Here is a 20,458-nt window from a genome sequence, read left to right as displayed (position 1 = left end):
AGTTTCAAAATTTATTGCAGGTGTTGGAAATAGATTTTAGAGTCATCGTGAAGATTTCTGATGCCCAAAGTGCTTTCCAAATGAGGATTTGAGGTGAGACTTTATTTTGTTTTCATAAAGCCTAGGCCCAATAAAAAATTTATTTTTCATCTTAGTTTCTAAACCCCTCAAAGCACATGTTATAATGCATTGACTATGTGTTAGAAATTGTTGAAGTAGTTTCCAAGTTTGCCCGTCTATACAAAAAAAAATGAGAGTACCTTTTAGGAAAACCACCTATATGGGGCGAATGGTATTTTTTATGAGAAAAGTTTATATAAAGTTGCAACATTAAAATGTAGAATCAGAGTTGCACCTTAAAAATCCATAGGAAATATTGTTTTAGTGTTGAAAAACCCTCTGATCGATCATCTCGATATCGAGATGTATGAATATGAAAAAAATAGAGTTTTTGAGTCTCAAAATTAATGTATCTTGTAACACATTATCTAGACCGGTCATTTTCAAGATTTTCATATATTTATATATCTACTTGATTTTAACTATTTTTTAATTTAATTTTTTAATTAGATATAAAAATAGATTTTAAGATAATCCTAAGAATGTTTTACATCAAAACTACATTTTATGATAAAATTTGGAGATGCGCTTTAATTGAATTGTTTAAGGTTGGAACCTTATGGAAACCGCACACATTTTTATTATCGATATCACCCTCTAAATATCCTATGAAATATTGGTATTTTAAAAAATTAATATCTCACTAAGTAAACTACGGTTGTGTTTGTATTTTCAAACACCAATATATCATTACTTCACCTTGTAAAATATTGGCATGTTGAATACCAATACGTCAGGGGAATTAGGTTTAGGGCAAGCTTTATACGTTTCATCTAGAGCATGGAACTCATATACTTCCCCTTATGCATCCGTCCATTTCGAATGGAGGGCTAAGATTGCCCCAATCACAATGTCACAGCTCTTCATTATTTTATTTTTAATTTTTTTCTATAAAATATTTTGACACCAAATTTTGGACGTCCGATCCTCTCTTAAATTTGTATTAGCTAAAAATATAAAAAAATATTTCTAATGAAATAAAATGACCAAAATACTGTTGAAAGTTTCAAGGGGTATTTCGGTTATTATATTTTATCAAAAAATTATTTTTTATATTTTTTATAGGTGCACCTCAATGAAAAGATGACACGTATCAAATTTCATATTTATAAAAATTTTATAAAAAAATTAAAAATAAAATACTTTGAGACATCAGATCTAAGATCAAATGGTGAGTGGCTCTCTTGATCAAAATTGAACGACTGGATCTCCCTCTAAACACCGGGTATTTTTAATATTTTTGGGGTTCTTACATTGAGTTTTCGGTGTCCAATATTACGAATATTTTACTTATGTGGTTTTCCTTGAATCAACTTTGGTTATTGATTGAGGACAAAAATAGAAAACCACACCAATCAACATGTGGCCCCATGTGTATTGCGATGCTCTTCATTTCAAGGTTAGAGAAAAAGATTACTTAAAAGAGAAACGTGAAAAAGTCAATATGACACTCGTCAATACATGCATAGGTGCCAATCCAAATCAATCTCTCCCTCCGGCAACTTTTTTTAATGTAAAGGACCATTGAGCAGGGACCGTGCTCGTCAAATCGAATAGGAACGGTTAATCGGACATGGTCGGAATCAGTTTAACTGGCCTATTAAGTAAATCGGCAAATTCAATTGTTCTAATTGGATACGTCTCATACGGTCAAAAAAATATTGAAAAATAAAAAAGATACAAAAAAAAATTTATTAAAATATGAAAAGCATATAAACAATGATTAAAATAAAACACATTCAAATGAAGTTGAAAATTAATAAAAAAAAATTTAATGAATCAATTTTTTTATTAAAGTAAATATTAATGATAAGAATAATTTTTAATCTTTACCATATTGTAAGCATATTAAAAAATGCATTACAAACTAAATTCTTTATTTTTGAATTTTTGCTTTTTAAAATATCAGTTGATCACCAAAACCGTAAAAAACCAAAACTGGCCATTGGGCGGTTAGCGGTTAGATCACCCAATTTTTCTAACAATAGCAATAACATGGACAATGAGCCTAGATGGGTATCTAACTCAAGTGAAAATCTAATGCTGAAATTAGGGCCGGTCAGGCTAGCACTGGCCCTAGCCTGCCCTCAGTGCCCATGGGGCTAACCCATGCCCCAGCGTAGTTCCCATGAGGCTGACCCAAGCCCAACCTTGGCCCTAGTGCCCATGGGGCTAACCCATGCCCTAGCGTAGTTCCCATGAGGCTGACCCAAGCCCAACCCTGGCCCTATGCCGATTAGGCCGAGCAAAATAAAATTGGGATTGTCAACAAAAGATCATTTAACTTTTGTACATGGAAGGTCACAATCATTCGTGTCCTTTAAAATTTTCAAAATGGGTGGTTGTAAAAGTGTCATCGAATAGACACAAAGTTCAAAAGAAAAAAAATTCTCAGACTTCGTAACTCATCCCAAACCATCCATCTTGAGTGAGAATAATTGTGTATTGAATAGACACAAAGTTCAAAAAAAAAAAAATTCTCAAACTTCCTGACTCACCCCAAATCATCCAATTCGAGTGAGAATGATGGTGTCTCTATGTGTAGCCTGTTTTTTTTTTAGACAATCCCAATCAAATCACATAAAAAAGAAAAAGTTTACATAGAGCCGAGGCTTTAAACAATCAAATTAGAGCCCACCTCAAAAATTTCACTAAAAGAGATTATTTTGATACCCAAATATCCTCAAATTGATCATCTCGACATCAAGATTCATGTACATAAAAAAAAAGTTAATTTCATGTTTTAGAAATAGTGCATCTTGTAACGTATTTTTGAAAAATCAATTTTCAAGTTTTCATAGATCTGCTCGAGCTACACTATTTTGAAGCTTCACATTTTATAATTAAATATGAAAACATATTTTAAACCTATCACAAAGATTTCACATATTAAAATCACATTTATCAATACTATTTGAGGCTGCTCTTTATTGTGATTGTTTAGACCCTCAGCTCTATACAAACAACCAAAAACATAAACAAATAGCACCAAAACAAGCCAATCTAAGCCATCTGATTTGGCCATGTGGGCCACGCCGAGTGGCAGACATCGACCCGACCCACTGCCACCCATGGCTGACTTCACATTAGAAGGAAGTCTATTGCGTACCTTGGTCTACAAAGGTGTGCCCTCAGTTTTTGACCAAAATGTTGAGTGTCCTTTTGACGTATGACTGATACCTTTCCATGCACTTGTCACACACCCTTATTTGACCTTCTAACATCTGTGTGGCTCTCCTAACAAACATTCCTAAAGTTGAACACTTCCAATTGATTTCAAATTGAGTAATTGATGAGCTCCTCTGCTTTAATTTACTGAACCCTTCAACTCCATCACTTACTCAACTTTCCTGTATTGTAAGAAGCTTGTACAGTCGGATTTTCCTGTCTTATATCATTATACGTCTGATGTGACTCATGTATGTTAATTATATAATAAAATGTAGTTTCTAGGTGCATGTCCTTGGAATGCTGAACTTTACATTAAAGAGGGAAAAGGAGGGATCATACAAAAAGTTTTGAGAATATCTTCAAAATATTTACTCAGAATCTTTTTTAATGTTTGTCATCAGCTCGAAAATATCTTCAAAATAGTTTCTCGAATATACGATAAACATGACTTTACTTTTTTTTTTTTTTGGAGAAATATATAAGAGACCGTTTGTTTTTAATACAAGTATATCACATAATATGCGTCGGTCACATTTCAAATCAGGTAGTTTTGAGTGTGTCGTTGAATAACTCAACGATAAAAAAAAAAAAGAATTTTGGGACACATCCCAAGTCATTCAATTTGACATTTAATGGCTAGTAACAGTTGTGATCTCCTTAAAATAAAAATAAAAAAACTAGTTTGATAGGGCTACATCTCTATCAAGTCAAGTATCGCCTTATAATTTATCGAAAGTTACAATTCAAGCAACATAAAGCTTTTACATCAATCATCTTAGCTTGGGTATTATGGTTGTGAAAAAAAAAATGATTTCAAGCTCTAAAAATAATATATATTGTAACAAATTATCGAGATCGTCCATTTCGCTTTAAAATTAAGTATTCATAGATCCACAAGGTCCATAAATTTGTTGAGTTATGAATTTCATTGTCCGCATTGAAATTTGATTTTAAAGCCATCATAAAATTCCTGCTACTAAAAGTGCTTTATAGACAAGGATTTGACGTGAGGATCTACTTTGTTAAAAACCTAATACTAAAGATAAATGGTCCCGTAATATACAATCCCTTTTTTCTTTTTCGAACATGTATGACAATCCCTTTTTTCTTTTTCGAACATGTATGACGTGATCTTCGACCACCTTACAATAATACCATGTGTCAAAGTTTTGGTGCATTCTGACGAAATTTCGATTATTCGTTGCCCAAATGGGCTCATGCACATAAATGTCTTTAAGAAAATGACACACATTATTGATTTAAGTCAATTTTTGGTAGAAATTTATCTCTTCCGGCTACACCCAATGGGCATAGCACATAACGGCAGTTACAAGTTTTTGTCCAAGTCTAAATACCAAATGGAAAAGCATATAAAAAAATTATTTATTTTTTATATAAAGAGGACATAATCATTGTTACTGTGTGATTTTAACTCGATAGTTGTACAAATGTCATTGACTAGACCCAAAATTTTAAAAAAAAAATCTCAAATTTTGTGACACATACGGAAGCTAACTGATTTGATCAAGCTCATGGAGGTTCCTTGTAAACATCTTGCCTGAACGAATCCAGCTTGTGCACTATCATAAAAATGGCTAGGGGTAGTAATGGATGTGGGCTCGATCCGAGTCCGGATATGGATCAAAAAATTGAACCTGGCAGATTGGGTCCAAGTCCAAATCTTGGACCCAAACAGTATTGGAGTTTAGATCTGGGTACATAGAAACCCGAGCCAAATATTATTCATATTTTAATAATATTTAAATATAATAATATATTTTGATTATAATATTTAAATAATACATGTATATATTTAGTAAATTTATAAAATATATTTAAAAATATTTCAATACATAAAGATATTTTGATTTTTGAGTTGGGTCCCATGGGTCCGGGTCTAGGTCCATATCCCATAATAACTTTTTGGATCTGGATCAGGGTTCAGCCGAACCCGACCCCACTCTACCTTATCCATTACCGCTCCAAAAAAATAGCTACATCTTATTAAAAAAACTAGACTTAATAGCGATACCCTCAAATCTTAACCAAATAAATTTTGTTAACCGTACACTAGATTTGTAAAACTAAGACGATTAATGGTTATTACCCCTTTTTTAAAGTAAATTAAGAGTTGGGTTTTTTTTTAAAAGTATTAGTAAGATGGTGTTAGCAGTGAAAATAAAAAACACAATGTGATAGCCCTTCCCAACTCTTGAGCCACTTTCCATTCGAAAGTTACAGTTTATAATTAAACCAACACCATGGCGTTTGTTAAACAGAGGATAGATACTAAACAGGTGGAAACTGCCATGTAATGAATAACCATAACGAAATAATTAGGTAAGTTTATGAAAATTCATTTACCCAAAAAAAAAAAAAGTTTATGAAAATACACTTAACTTTTCATCAATTTAACTATTATGTGTATTTTGATGGGGTATTTTAAAATTAAATATAAAAAATAGATAAAATATTAAACAATCATGAAAGTGTGGCAATGGGCGGTCAGCTCCACAGTTAGTAAAAAAGACCTAGGGCATTAGCCACGAAATGTGGACCAAGGCCAGGCAACCACCGGCCATGGGTATGTCCCTGCTGGGCCCGAGCAAGTTTGGCCCACCTTGCTTTGGCATTGACCGACCCTTTTTTTTCTTTCTGATTTTATTTAGCCTAGCCTTAATAAGACTAGGGTGGGCTTGGGCTTGGGCTTGGGCTTGGGCCAGGGCCTTTTTTCAGGATGCGCTTGGGCTAGGGCCTTCTTCACTTGGTCAAGGCCAAGCCAGGCTTTGACCCTCCCTATGGGAACTAGAGCTGGGCTAGGGCCGGGGCCCGGCCTGGCCCAGGCCTGTGTGTTTTGACAAACCTCCCCAAAAATTACCAAATAATGGCCCTTTGTCTATTGAAAACAAATGATAAGGTACCTGTGTTATACTATTTGACTCAATGATTCTGATTTTTGGTAGACAAAAACAAATAGTCGACTTTTACCGAATGACAAAATGATTTGGATTATGTTAAAAGAAAAGACAAAATGATTTAGATTGTGTTCTCTCTCTCATCTCTCCACTTCTTTACTGAAATCTCCCTACGAAATTCTCTCTCATAGATCCTCTCTCTAAGCCTATCATTTTTTCTTCCCTCTCAGCCTCTCTATAATCATACTCCATCTCTCTAACCTAAAAAATATAGAGAAATAATGTATACAAAATTAAAACTTATTATATAAAGGGATTGTGAACTATGAGACCGTTTATTTTTTATTTTTTACATTAAGGAAGTGAAATCTACTAGATGAAAATATATAGTAAGATTCAACAAAATTTATTTTGAACTCTGCACCCAAATAATAATACATCCTCGACCCGATTTCAAATTTGTGAAAGAAAAATGTATATTGTACATCAGGTTATTGTAGAAAATATATATTGCAATCAGTATTTATGGGAATGGTTGATAAAGTATATGTACTTTATTAAAAGTTTAGGTATGGTTTAGGTATTTATGATTTAGTTTATATTATTGTCATTTGTAATTTGTTTATAAAAAACATATCTATATATTCATATGATTAATGTGTTGAGGATTGATATCTTGTATTATGAAGAAATAGATCTGTCAAGGTGGAGTAAAAAAGATTGACTTCGGAGGGCCGTTAATACGTCGCATATTATTATGATACACGTATTAAAGAGAAAATATAGAATGAGACCATTTATCTTTTGTACAACGTGAGACATTAATCTTCGCTATTTGATGTGAAATTGGGTGACTACAATAATTCCATTACCAAGCTCAAACTTCAAATAAATTTTTTTTGAATTTTGTAACACTTCCAAGTTATCAAACTTCACATCAAATGGTGGTAAATAATTACGACCACTTTGTATCGAAGGTAAATAGTCTCATTGTATGCAATCCCCTTATTAAATATGTATTATCTTAGAGTAATGATCTTATAAGACCCTCCCACACCAATGTGTGTAGGATTTTAAAGGATCACCATTCAATTTAGCATTGATCTTTAGAAACGTTATAATATGGATATGAGATTTTTAAAGATACGTGCCAAATTTAATATTGATATTTTAAGGTCCTACATATATGGGTGTGGAAGGGTTTCCCATTGATGTCTTGTATTATGAAGAAATTGATCTGCCAAGGTAGAGTAAAAAAGATACCTTCGGAAAGCCGTTAATATGTCGCATATTATTATTGTACACGTATTAAAGCGAAAATATAGAATGAGACCATTTATCTTTTGTACAACGTGAGACATTAATCTTCACTATCTGATGTGAAATTGGATGACTGCAATAATTCCATTACCAAGCTCAAACTTCAAATAAATTTTTTTCGAAATATCCAAGTTATCAAACTTCACATCAAATGGTGGTAAATAATTGCGACCACCTTGTATCAAAGGTAAATAATCTCATTGTATGCAATACCCTTATTAAATATATATTATCTTGGAGTAATGATCTTATAAGACCCTCCCACACTAATGTATGTAGGATTTCAAATGATTACAATTAAATTTAAGATTGATATCTAAAAGCCATATAACATGGATACGATACTTTTAAAGATATGTGTTAAATTTAAGGTTTGATCTTTTAAAGTCCTACATAAAAGGGTGAGGAAGGGTTTCCCATTATCGTTATAGGACAATTTTTTATAATTTTGCACATTAAAAGATTACGGGGGATTTGGTAATTTCTGCTCGGTAAATATTTCCTTTAATAATCAATCAACAGACCCGATAAAAAAAAAGGATAATGATATCTCCTAAAAGCAAGGATATGTTAAAGGGTTTTCTATATAAAGCCCATGCTTCCCTTTTACCAGGCCATCTGATTCTTGTTTTAGAGAGAGAAACAGTGTGCGGATAGTTGTTTTCTGCCTATTTATCCGTTTTATCTGCTGTTGAAACAGCAGAATAACTTGCTCTTATTAAGGTTTTCTTGTTCAACTCTTCTCTTCCGATTCTAGAGAGAGAAAGAGAGGAGTAAAGATGCATGAGCACGATAATGGAATTGCGTTTCAGGGCACCGCAGAAAGGAGGAGCCTCGAGATAGGGAAAGCTTCTATTGGGTTTGACGACGATGGCGTCGAAAAAAGAACCGGTAAATCCTGGTTTCTCTCTAGAAATGAGAAACTGTATCACTTTGTATGTTACATCCTAAGATTTTCTCTTTAAATGTCTCTCTAAAAAGTTTGGGGCTTATGGGGTTTGTGCAGGGACGTTCTGGACGGCAAGTGCTCATATCATAACAGCGGTTATAGGGTCAGGGGTGCTTTCCCTTGCATGGGGGATGGCTCAGTTGGGGTGGATCGCAGGGGCGTTTGTTCTGCTTTTGTTTTCCGGAATCACATACTATACATCTTGTTTACTGGCGGACTGTTATAGATCCCCTGACCCAGTCCATGGAAAGAGGAACTATACCTATACAGACGCCGTAAAAGCCAATTTAGGTATCCATCTCTCTCTCTCTCTCTCTCTCTCTCTCTCTCTCTCTCTCTCTCCTTTCCTGTGTGTGTAAAAGAGAAATTGGGGGTATTTCTTAGTCTTACTGAGAATATCTCTCTTTTGGTTCTTTTTCCTCCATTAGCTAGAAGGAAGAACAAGGATAATCTCTCTCTCTCTCTCTCTCTCTCTCTCTCTCTCTCTCTCTCTCTAATAGAAGAGTACTCTTTATGCTGATACAAAAATTGAAAATCTCTCTCTATGACAGATGAAAGAAGAACCAAATTGTGTGGGATTGCACAATATATATACCTTTTCGCAACCTGCCTGGGTTACACTCTCACTGCAGCAATCAGCATGGCGTAAGCTTTTCCGAAATGCTTGAGCTCTTCTTCTTATACTCAAATCATGAATTGGGTTCTCACTCTCTTCAATATGTTTGTTTTTTTTTTTTTTTTTAAGTTTGCGTTATGTTCTGAACTGGGTGCTTTGTTTTTGTTTGTCTATTAATTTTTTCTTTAACCAGGGCCATAGAGAGATCGAATTGTTTTCACAAGCATGGCCACGACGCACACTGCCCACCGAAAACCAACAGGTTCCTCATAATCTTCGGCTGCATTCAATTGTTTCTCTCTCAAATTCCGAATCTTCACAAGCTTTCATGGCTCTCTGTAATCGCTGCGGTTATGTCTTTCACTTACTCCACCATAGGCGTGGGGCTCTCCATCGCCAGAGTCTCAAGTATGTATCCTTTCCTTTAAAAATCCATGGAAAAGAAATACAGAAAGAAAAGATGAAACAACAGAGAGAGAGAGAGAGAGAGATGAGTATTTACAAGGTATTATTATCAGAAGAGAAAGAGACTGAAGCCTGTAAATTTATGCAGGCAAAGGAGCTTCGCATAACACGTCTCTTACGGGAGTGGCAGTTGGCGTGGACGTGACATCGACTGAGAAGATTTGGAAGGTTTGCCAGGCCCTCGGAGACGTTGCCTTCGCTTATGCTTTCACCTCAATCCTTATTGAAATTCAGGTACTCGCTCTCTCTCGTTTGTGGGCTTTGGGACTGGACCAAAAGTTAGAGTTCGGGCTCAGGCCAAAAACAAATGAAGAAATGTGCCGAAATATGGTTTTAATACTGTAAAAAATAATATGGTTTTAATACTGTAAAAAATAATGTAGGTCGAGCATATCTATGAAAATTTAAAAACCTTGAAAATTGACGCTCATGTGAGGTCCAGATGACTAAAACAAGCTTTAGGTCAGTTGCGAAAATGAGTCAGTAAAATTCTTGAGGTGGGCTTTGATTATTTAGAGCTTCAGGCTCTATATAAACTTTTTCTTAAAAAAGAAAGGAGACCAGACTGGCCGGGCCGGGCCGGGCCGGGCCGGCTCTCAATTGGGCAAGGACCTGAACCAGCCCTGAGTCAGTCCATGGCAAAAGTCCCAATTTTTTAGGACCGTGAGCTCGGCGCCAACTGCCAGGGCTTGGCCCTGCTGGTTGGCAGTTCCCACATGGTTTGGGTTATTTGTAGCTTGTTGGATTAAAGAGGTACACAGGCTGGGTGAGTACTTGCACACGGATCGGGACTCTCTCTCTCTGTAGCCATTGGCTGGCGCAGTAAAATGTTTTTGCAATTAGTCTTGACGGATTTTGAAACTCGGTTCTTTATTGTGATTAAAAGATAGAGGGTGTCAGGTGTTTAAAAAACCAAGGCACTTGTACCTTTCTTTTTCCTGCCAAGCCGACCGACGTAAAGAAGCATTTATTTATCTTTAAGAGCTTCTTCCAGTCAGCCGTGGCCCAAGCCCGGCCCTTGACCCATTCGCCCAGGCCCAAGCGGTTGTCGCCCCAAAAATAAATGAAGGAAAAAAAAAAAAAAAGTTCTCATATTGACTGGACCGCATTTCTACATATGCGGTCCACGAAGCGTAAAGCATCCATACTAAAGATAAGATGGATGCAAGTAGGTTTCCATCTAAACACAAACTGTCCAAATATTTTCTTAGTAGAATTATTGTTTCTTATTTTTTAAATATATTTATTTTTTCATATTCATGATCTCCATGTTAAAGATTAGATGTCTTTAAAAATCCATTTCAAAAATAGATTTATTAGGAGGTCTCACATTTCTACATACGTGGTAAAAATCCATTTCAAAAGTAGATTTATCAAGAGGCCCCACATTTCTACATAAGTGGGCTTGGCCGCATAAAAACTGGTCCCAAAAAAAACAAAAAAACAAAAAAAAATACAGGAACAAAGAGGCCATAACTCCCTCCCTTTTATTCCTTCAAAACAACAAAAAAAAAGGTCATGAGTCTCTTTTATTCCAAACTTTTTCCATATGTACTTTGTATCATTTTCGTCCTCTCTTTTGATTCCCCATGGGTGGTGAGAAATTATGATATACAACTGACGCACCCACCCACCCACCCACCCACCCTCTTTGTCTTGTTGGGATTCCCATGGACCAACAAGGACCACACCTTATTATTGAGTCATTGAGAGTAGAGTATGGCACCTCCATCTATCTCTAAGTAGAAATATATTCTACTACTTTTTATGGGATTTAAAGAAGGAAATTTGTTTAAAGAATCTTCCCATATCTCTTCAACCAACAATAAAAAGGAGTCCCTTTACCTCAAACATGTGTTTGAGGTTGTTGATATTATGCCTTGAGAGCTGCTGGCATACCACATGCAACACACATGTTATATTTTTACTCTACTTCTCTTGACCTGAGGGCCGGACCGGGCTAGGTCCAGTGCTAGCCTAGCCTGGCTTGCTCCGACCCACCCTGCCCCTATTTTTTCCTCTTTTTTATTTCTATTTTATATTCATTTGTTTTTGTTTGGCTTGGCCCATCCCCCCCCCCCCCAAAGTTTTCCCCTCGATGGAAAGTGGTTTGATAATGGAAAAACAGGCCGCACTATATTTAATTTTTTTCCATACGGCGGGTGATACAATCATTAGACTTCACTAAAGTTTTACTTAAAAAGTGGTCTAATATTCGCTAAAACATATTAAAAAAAAAAAAAAAAGTACAAAAGTGAAAAAAAATAAAGAATATACATCAAATATGGAATGCGGGGTAAACTTGAAAAAAAATAAAAAAATAAAAATTGAGTGGGTAGTACCTTGTGGTAAAATTACCGATCTTATAGATCAAGGGGTAAATTTGGTAATTTGCCATGTCCAAAAAAACCCGGAAGTTCATAATCGTTTGGGTCATGTATGATCCTGTGGACTATGGAAAAACTAATACCGGTCAGGTTGTCACTCTGTAATTAAGTGGTGTGGACTGTGGAGAGAGAGTGGGACCCTCAAAACATGAGATGACCTGAATGGTGAGTCAGTCCATTGGATGGTGAGTCAATCCATTGGATTGGGCGGTGATGACTAACGGTGGCAATTGACCCAGACCTAACCCGGGACCCGTCGGGTGTACCCGACATACGTTTGGGTCTGGGTCCAACATTTGAACCCAACGGGTTGGGTCTGGGTCCAAAACCTGGACCGAGTCCGGGTTCGGTTGGACCCAACCCGTACCAGTAAACTTTTGGAGATAAAATACTTCAATCCCTATCTGTTGGCGGGTGATTGTCATCTTGTTGCCAATAAAACGGGTATATGATAGTAAAAAAAGGGCCAAAAGAAAAGCAAAAGTCACAGTGAGGATGACAATGGACCTGACCAGACCCAACACGCATAGGTATGGGTCCAACTTTTGAACCTGATGGGTTAGATCTGGGTCTAAGACTTAAACCCGAATACCATTCGGGTTTGGGTCCAAATCCAGTCAAACCTGACCCGTTGTCACCCCCTTGTGATGACCCCTCATACTGCACTTTTAATATAGTCCATGGATTATATCAGCCTCTCCATAGAAAAAAAAAAAAACAAAGAAACACTTTTTTTTTTATAATGGAAAAAAAACAACATTTCCTTTGAGTTTTAGTGGGAGAAACTCTTGAACTTGTGGATTCTAAAATTTACTATGTTTTTGTTTGAAGAACACATTGAAAAGCTCCCCACCTGAGAACAAAGTGATGAAGAAGGCGAGCTTTTTGGGAATTTTGGTGACCACCATGTACTACATGCTCTGTGGTTTTATAGGCTATGCAGCTTTTGGCAATAAGGCTCCCGGAAATTTCCTCACCGGATTCGGATTCTATGAACCCTTTTGGTTGATTGATTTAGCCAACGTTTGCATTGCCATTCATCTCTTTGGATCATATCAGGTAATTCTCTCCTCCCTTGCTCCACATTATTATTTTCTACAAAATTTATCAAAATATTCATAAGAGATGAACTAGCTACATTTTATCCATTTGTCTTCTGATAGGTATTTTGAAATTAAATCAAAATTAATGGATAGAATGTTAAATAGTGCATCCCTATTTTCTTTTTGCTTTTTCAAATTTTTAGGGGACTAATAATACTTGTTTAGGGAACGAATAATACTTAGATACTTGCAAGTATCAAATATTCACTTACTTTTTCTATATATGAGTAACAAACAAGGGACGGCATACCACGAGACCATTTACTGTGGTACAAAAACTCAAAAAATACACATAAGAGATGAAGTATTTAACATTTTATCCAATAACAATTACTCTAACTGAAGAACATGTATTTTTTATAGGTATTTTGAAATTAAATCAAAAGATATGGGTAAAGTGTTAAACCCTTCACCATTTGTCAATAGTTTGATAAATTTTCCAAAATTTCACGAGACCTATGATGTGAAATTTGAAATCAGAGCTAGGTTACATTCATTGCCTTAAAGTCCCAAGAAAATTTTCAAAGGGTAAGATCTAAGTTTTAAGATTCAAAATTCAAATTTTTTCCTTTAATCATTCAAATAATTTTTAGATAGTTCCCAAAATTTTGGATAAAAAAACATTAGGTAAGGGAACATGGTAAACTCAAAAGTAAATGGTCCCAGTGAAAACTTTCTTTATAGATAATATGAGTAAACGAAAATACAATTTACTGACATGGCAAATGGACTTGGGCCCGCAGCCAAAACATAAAAAGTGGGCCCACGTAGGTCAAAACACATCACCCCACCCATCATGTGTCATGTTCTTCTGGCTAAAACAGTATGTATGCTCTGGACATCTTGTAAAGAGGAACAGTGCCAAAGCATATTATATTGTTAAGGATAAGTCTACAATAAAACAGAGAGTTCAAAGTCGCAATCATTCTTGTCCATCGGATTTTAAATCAAGTAGTTGTAAGAGTATCATTGATTAGACTCAAAATTAAAAAAAAAAAAATCTCAAAATTTGTGACACACCTCGAATCATCCAATTTGATATCTAATGGCCAGTAGGAATTGTGGTATCCTTGTAACAAAGATAAATGGTCTCATAACATACATTTCTATTTATTAAAAGCTTCCATTTTGTTTGGACGGCCAAATAAGTGTGAGATGGAACAACCTTATCCACAATCGAGGTGGACCTCCTTTTTCAGCTATGTCAGTTTAAATCTGAGTCAGATTGGTTAATCTAGAGAGTTCGCTCGGTCGCTAGGCCCATTTTTTAAAAAATTTAAGAAAAAACTGTAAAATTTAAATGCTAATTGTTTACAAATTTTGAACAATATTTAGCGAACACAAAATCACTCTAAAGGCAATGTTTTATGTCATATAGTGCTTAAAAAATATAAGTTTTTGTGGGTATTGATCCAAGTCCTAATTCTGTAAGGGACTTGAACAGGTCCCCCAGCATTTCTAGCATGAATTGGCAAAAGCGGCCCGTCCAAAGCCAATTTTTTAAACACTGGTTGTATACAGGCTCTCCTGTACAATAGTATATTGTGTATTAATAGTATACTCTATATTGAACTAGACTTTCCTTTTCAAGTGAAGGCAATGATCCTTGTTGAAATTTTATAGGTAAGGTTTTGATATCATGTTGCAAGTTTTGGATAATGCTCTGATACCACTGTTGATATTTTTAAAAGGACACGTATTCATGAGAGATAAACACAAACACTCTCTTTCTTGGAGAGAGACACAAAACTCAAATTTACTCAACTTTTTCCATACACTACATTTTTCCACACACACCCATTTCAATTCAAGGGGCCCAAATATATAGGCGAGTACAACACAACTGCTCACTTCCTATATAACTACTCATTACATTCACTTTTTTCATCATCTTTAACAAAGTGCCTATATATTTCTATTATTTTGCATCATCTTCAACAATCCAATCCTCGAGTGCCCTTTTGATCATTGTCAAATCGGAACAATGGGTGGAGCCCGTATACACTTGGCAACAAGCCGGCCGGGCCTGGGCAGGAGCAACTTTGCTCATAGCCCGGCCTTAGTCTGGACCGGCACTGAACCACATGAAGAGGCCCTGGCATTGTCTTGGCCAGTTCGGGGCTGGCTGGGCTAAATATAGTTACTTTGAATTTATCAATGTTTGGAGCAATACTAACGTAAAAACGATTCAATCTTGGAATTTCCGGAGTACATCATAAAAGATAATGAATCTAGTGCACAAATTCAATTTGTGGCATTAATTTATAACTTCTTTGTATCCACAGGTCTTTGGACAACCGATGTTTGCATACTTGGAGAGGGGTTGCTCGAGGCGGTGGCCATCCAGTAGCTTCGTGAACAACGAGTTGAGAACCAAAATTCTTGGTTTTCCCTTCCAATTTAACATGCTCCGCTTGGTTGCGAGGTCATTGACTGTGATAATTATGACCATCATCACCATGATATTCCCCTTCTTTAACGACGTGGTGGGGTTAGCAGGGTCTATGTCATTCTGGCCACTTGCAGTCTACTTCCCAACCGAGATGTATATTCGCAAAAGGAATTTAAATAAAGGCTCCAGCGAGTGGTGGTGGCTGCGCCTGCTGAGCCTACTTTGCCTGTTTGTCTCTATAGCAGCCGCAGTCGGCTCGGTTCAGGGCTTGATTACCTCTCTCAGGTCTTACAAACTCTTCAAGTTCGAGTAAATGTGGAGGTGTTGCTTCTACATTCAGAGAGAGGTCTATGGAGAATATATGGGATTGTATACTATGATACATGTAGCATACAAATAAGATTTATGCTCCATGCAACCTCGAAAGTTGTCCACAAATGATGGCTGGGATGAAATCTCCTCCCCTTCAAAAAGGAATCGAGGGTCTTAGTTCGTCCCAATCTTCTGTTGTTGCCAATAAATGGTTGTAGTTACCATGCATATTTTTTGCATGCTACCATGCAGCATAGATCGTGGTATACTTTCCCAAAATATATCATTAGTTAATATTTGCGTTTACTCTTTGTTACGAACATTTACTTATTTGGATGGATGAGGAAATATCAAGTTGTGGTGTTCTATGTTTGGTTTTCTAATTTTATTTAATTGATGTTGAAGTGTTTCACCAAAGGATCATCGTTCGCATCACATTATTTGAGAATGGCATGTGGCTTTGGTCGTAGTATTGCCGAGCTCCATAGTGAGATCTTTTGACTCCATTCTCATTAAAGGATAGGCCCAGTTCCCCAAGCTTATCATTTAAATTATCAAATATAAAAGTGCTTTTGCTTGTTTTTGTCCCGCCAAATAACATAATGCTTTGCTTATATTTTTCGACCATGAAATCATACATAGTTTTTCTTAAGATTGTGGCATTTAAAAAAAGGAAATAGTTTAAATAGGTCGACATTTTCTTTAATGAATACAACAAATTTCCATCACTTCTATTAAATTCCAAGGAACTCTTTGTTCTCCCTTGCACCATTTAATCATATTAAGTAAAATGCCCTCCGACAATCACCTCTTAATCCAAATTATCTCTCAAAATAATTTTCAACCCCTAGAAAAGAGCTTTTAATCTAGCTTTACTAGTTGTACCACACCACAAGGACCAAAGTAAGAACTAGTACCCACACCACAAGGACCGAAGTAAGAAACAATGAAATGCCCATAACTATTCTTAATAAATTCACCCATACGTGAAGGGCTCAAATTAACCAAAAAACTACGATTAAAAAACTCTAAGCTTGAAGGGTTCAAATTAACCAAAAAACTACCATCAAAATTAAGCTTTATCATCCTAATAGAAAGAAGCTTCGAAATACCCATCACCCTCATTCTTCTTAGCCGATTGGCAATTCTCTCATATCATTCATGAAGTCAACAATCAGATAACCACTGCCCTTTTCTCTCATAAAGATTCAGCTGATGAGCGAATCAAGCACTCTGTATTCAACTTTCTCGAAACCTAAAAGCCTTTCACAAACTTGACACATGAAAAAATCCCAGGTTTAATTGGTTAGTGCTTGATGATGTGCAACGCTGCGTCTTAAGTTTAATTCCTACCGAAGGAGCCCTCTAATACAATTTTTTAAGGCAACCCTAATTGAATTCCCATCTTGTGAAGGGCCATACTTATATCTCATTAATCATTTTTTAAAATGCAGTCCTACAAAGTTCAAAAGAGATTTTGTGAAGGGCCATACTTATATCTCATAAACCATTTTTTAAAATCCAGTCCAACAAAGTTCAAAAGAGATTTAGTTTCATAAGAAAAATGCCTCAACAAGAATTGATCTCAAGATCTATTAGGTCAAAAATACCCAATCTACCCTGTAGGTATGGGCTTGTTAACACAGAAAAAGATAGGAACACTTCTATATGAAGTATCTATATGTACTAAAAGCGTGCGGTTTGTATAGAGCCGAGGCTCTAAACAATCAAATTTGAGCCCACCTTCAAATAGTATCAAGAAATATGGTTTTAATATTATAAATTTTTGTAATAGCCTTATAATATATTTGCATCTTTAATTATAAAATTTAAAACTTAAAAAATAGTGTAGATTGAGTAGATCTATGAAAAGTTGAAAATCTTAAAAATTGACGGTAAAAAAATGCAATACAAGATGCACTATTTCCAAAACTTCATATCCATTTTTTTCTCATGTCCGTGCATCTTGATGTCAAGATGATCAATTCGATGTTATTTGGGTATCAAAACAACCTCATCTAGGGAAAATTTTGAGGTAGGCTCTAATTTGATTGTTTAGAGCCTAGGCTCTATATAAACTTTTCAAAGTACTAAAAAGCAATAAGGTGACCCAACAATATTGAGAAGAAGTCATACCATTATAAACAGGTGTCTAAGTGTCGAGACATTGTTGATATGTGAGATAATATGATATATGAAGTATCTCGGTAATGGCGCTTGAAACCAAGAAACCTTTAAGAAGACCACCACTTATACATTACTTAACATCAAACCAAATTCTTCAGTCAGCTACATAATAAATAGAAAGTGGATCCCCTTGTCTAATTCAGTTGCTTGCTTAAAATAAGCCAATGGGCTTCTCCTTGATTAGAATCGAGAAGCATGTATTAGAAATACAACCTTTAATCCAACTGCACCAATTCTAACCAAGCCTCATTAGCTATATAACATGAAGAAAGACATTTTAATTACCTTGTCATAGGTTTTTTTCATATATAATATTTTACAGCAAATCTAAAAAAATGTTAGATCAAGACATTTTAAATCACCTTGTCATAGTTTTTTTTCATAACTAATCTTTTACAACAAATCTGATAATATCTTAGATGAAATCCTTTCTGATTTATGCCTTAAATTAAACAGTTGAAAATTTAGTAGAAAAGAATGGGCTCCATCAAACTACAACATATGCAAAGATAGATATGTGGGAATAAAACTTCTCCTCATACACCATCAACAGAGCCGGCTTGAAATCATGTAAAACCAAAAAGAAAATTAGAAAAACAGGAAAAAAAACAAGAAGAAAAGATTTCTTAAAGAAAAATATATTAAGAAATTAAAAAGAAGACCTACTTGGAAGCCAGTCCCACAATCCTGGCACTAAGAGTTGGTGGCATGTATTAATGAATAATTGAAGTATCTCCATATCAACCATAGAGAGATTTACTTAAATTCAAGAAGTTACCAAGGGCATGTTCTTCCTATTCTTTGATTGCTTAGGGTATGTTTCATTTTAAGGGTTTGATTAGGGCATATCCGGGGGTTTGTCGCAAAGTAAATATATATTAGGGGGGATAATGTAATTTAGCCACATTAGAATTCATTTCTCCTTGTTTTCTCAATTATAAAAATAATTTATATTTTTCAATTATTTCATATGCTTTTATTACATTAATGTTTTTTTAAAAAATTAAGAATAATATTTTTTATGATGAAATTAAATTTGAAAAAATATATTTGTTTGTTATATTTTAGAAAACTAGGAAATTAAATTTTAATATATATATATATATATATATATATATATATATATATATATATATATATATATATATATATATATATATATATTGTTTTGTTATATTTTAGCAAAAATAGAATACTAGTTTTAAAACTTTTTTTTTTTTTTAATTATGACTTTTAATATATTTTCATTGTATTTATGACTATTATATTTTTTTAGTATTTTCAAAATTATAAATAAAATTAATGTTGGATGCCGTCCATGCGCGCAACATTTTACAAGTTACCTACAAGTGACAACTAACTTTATTTTCACAATTTTAAATTAAGGAACTTGTAATGTTTAAAATAAATTACACTTGTTTGCTAAAAAATAAATCAGTTTTAAAATATTTAATATTTTAATTCTCAATTTTAAACACTTTCTAAATTTCATTTATAACTCATTTTTATTTTTCAACTTTTTTGTAATATCAAAATTAACATTTGTTTCGTCACAATTTTCATTCTTTCAAAATAGTTTGCGACTAACTTTCAAATTTCTAGTAACGAAAGTTTAAATTCTTCAAAAAATTATGTCAACTTTTCTACAAAATTTCTTCCTTTCATATGAATTGAATAAATTTATGACTTTCTCAGGTTTTTTCTACTTTAAAAATTAATTATAATGAATTTGTAAATTGTTAGCATGCCGCCAAGCCCACACATATAGAAATGTGGGCTTGACAATAAATATTGTTTTTTAAATATAATTGGATCCTATTTGTAGAGGATATATAATCTTTAACTTGAAGAATATATTTGTTAGTAAATCTACTCTTCACAACGTATTTTAAAATTAACCTTTGTAATTTGAAAGGTTGTGAATTGCATATTACCTATTTTTTTATATTACATAAAGTTTTACGCCTTGTAGTTTATGACTAACTTCTAGTTTTCAGTTATAAATTTTTCAATATTTTTAAATGTTACATCTATTCTCTTTTCCTTTTCCAATTTTCTTTTCATTTACTTCGTCCGGCCAAACTTACTACAGGGATATCCTTTTTTATCTTAAATTTTGGAGATGTGATCCTTAGAATACAGCAAAAGACCTCAAAAACAAAAACAAAAATTCACCTCTCAATCTCTTCGTGGCTAAAACACAATCATCCCACGATTGCATCAGAACCGTTTAAGTTTTTGAAGGAATAATCTAGATGTTTATGAACACAAATTTTTTTTTCTTTTTTTTTTTCCTTTCAAAAGAATCACCTAATTATAATTAGATAGATCCTAAAATTTCAAATCAAACAAAAAAAAAAGCTCCCGAGGGAGTAAAAATATGGTACGCTCCAGAAGGAGCATAGTATTTGTTTTTATTTGGACGTATGGCATAAAATCATTTCCTAGTAAGCATATTCAAAATGTATTATTGAATTTATTATTGTTATTTATGGTTGAAAATATATTATTATTATTATTA

General features: G+C 34.4%; 1 protein-coding gene across 1 annotated transcript; it reads left to right on the top strand.

Moving 5' to 3' along the window:
• Positions 1-8,142: 8,142 nt before the first annotated feature.
• On the top strand, positions 8,143-16,116 carry LOC18442469 (amino acid permease 8). The gene is made up of 7 exons (XM_006852685.4): positions 8,143-8,417; positions 8,533-8,766; positions 9,027-9,120; positions 9,285-9,499; positions 9,645-9,790; positions 12,775-13,002; positions 15,332-16,116. Exons 1-7 carry the CDS (start codon positions 8,306-8,308, stop codon positions 15,749-15,751), a joined length of 1,449 nt encoding a protein of 482 aa, XP_006852747.1. The 5' UTR covers positions 8,143-8,305; the 3' UTR covers positions 15,752-16,116.
• The last annotated feature ends 4,342 nt before the right edge of the window (positions 16,117-20,458 follow it).

The sequence above is a fragment of the Amborella trichopoda genome, chromosome 13 (assembly GCF_054954075.1).
Source record: "Amborella trichopoda isolate Santa Cruz 75 chromosome 13, AtrichopodaSantaCruz75HAP2 v2.0, whole genome shotgun sequence".
In the NCBI taxonomy this organism is placed as follows: domain Eukaryota; kingdom Viridiplantae; phylum Streptophyta; class Magnoliopsida; order Amborellales; family Amborellaceae; genus Amborella; species Amborella trichopoda.
This window is presented reverse-complemented; position numbering and strand designations above follow the sequence as displayed.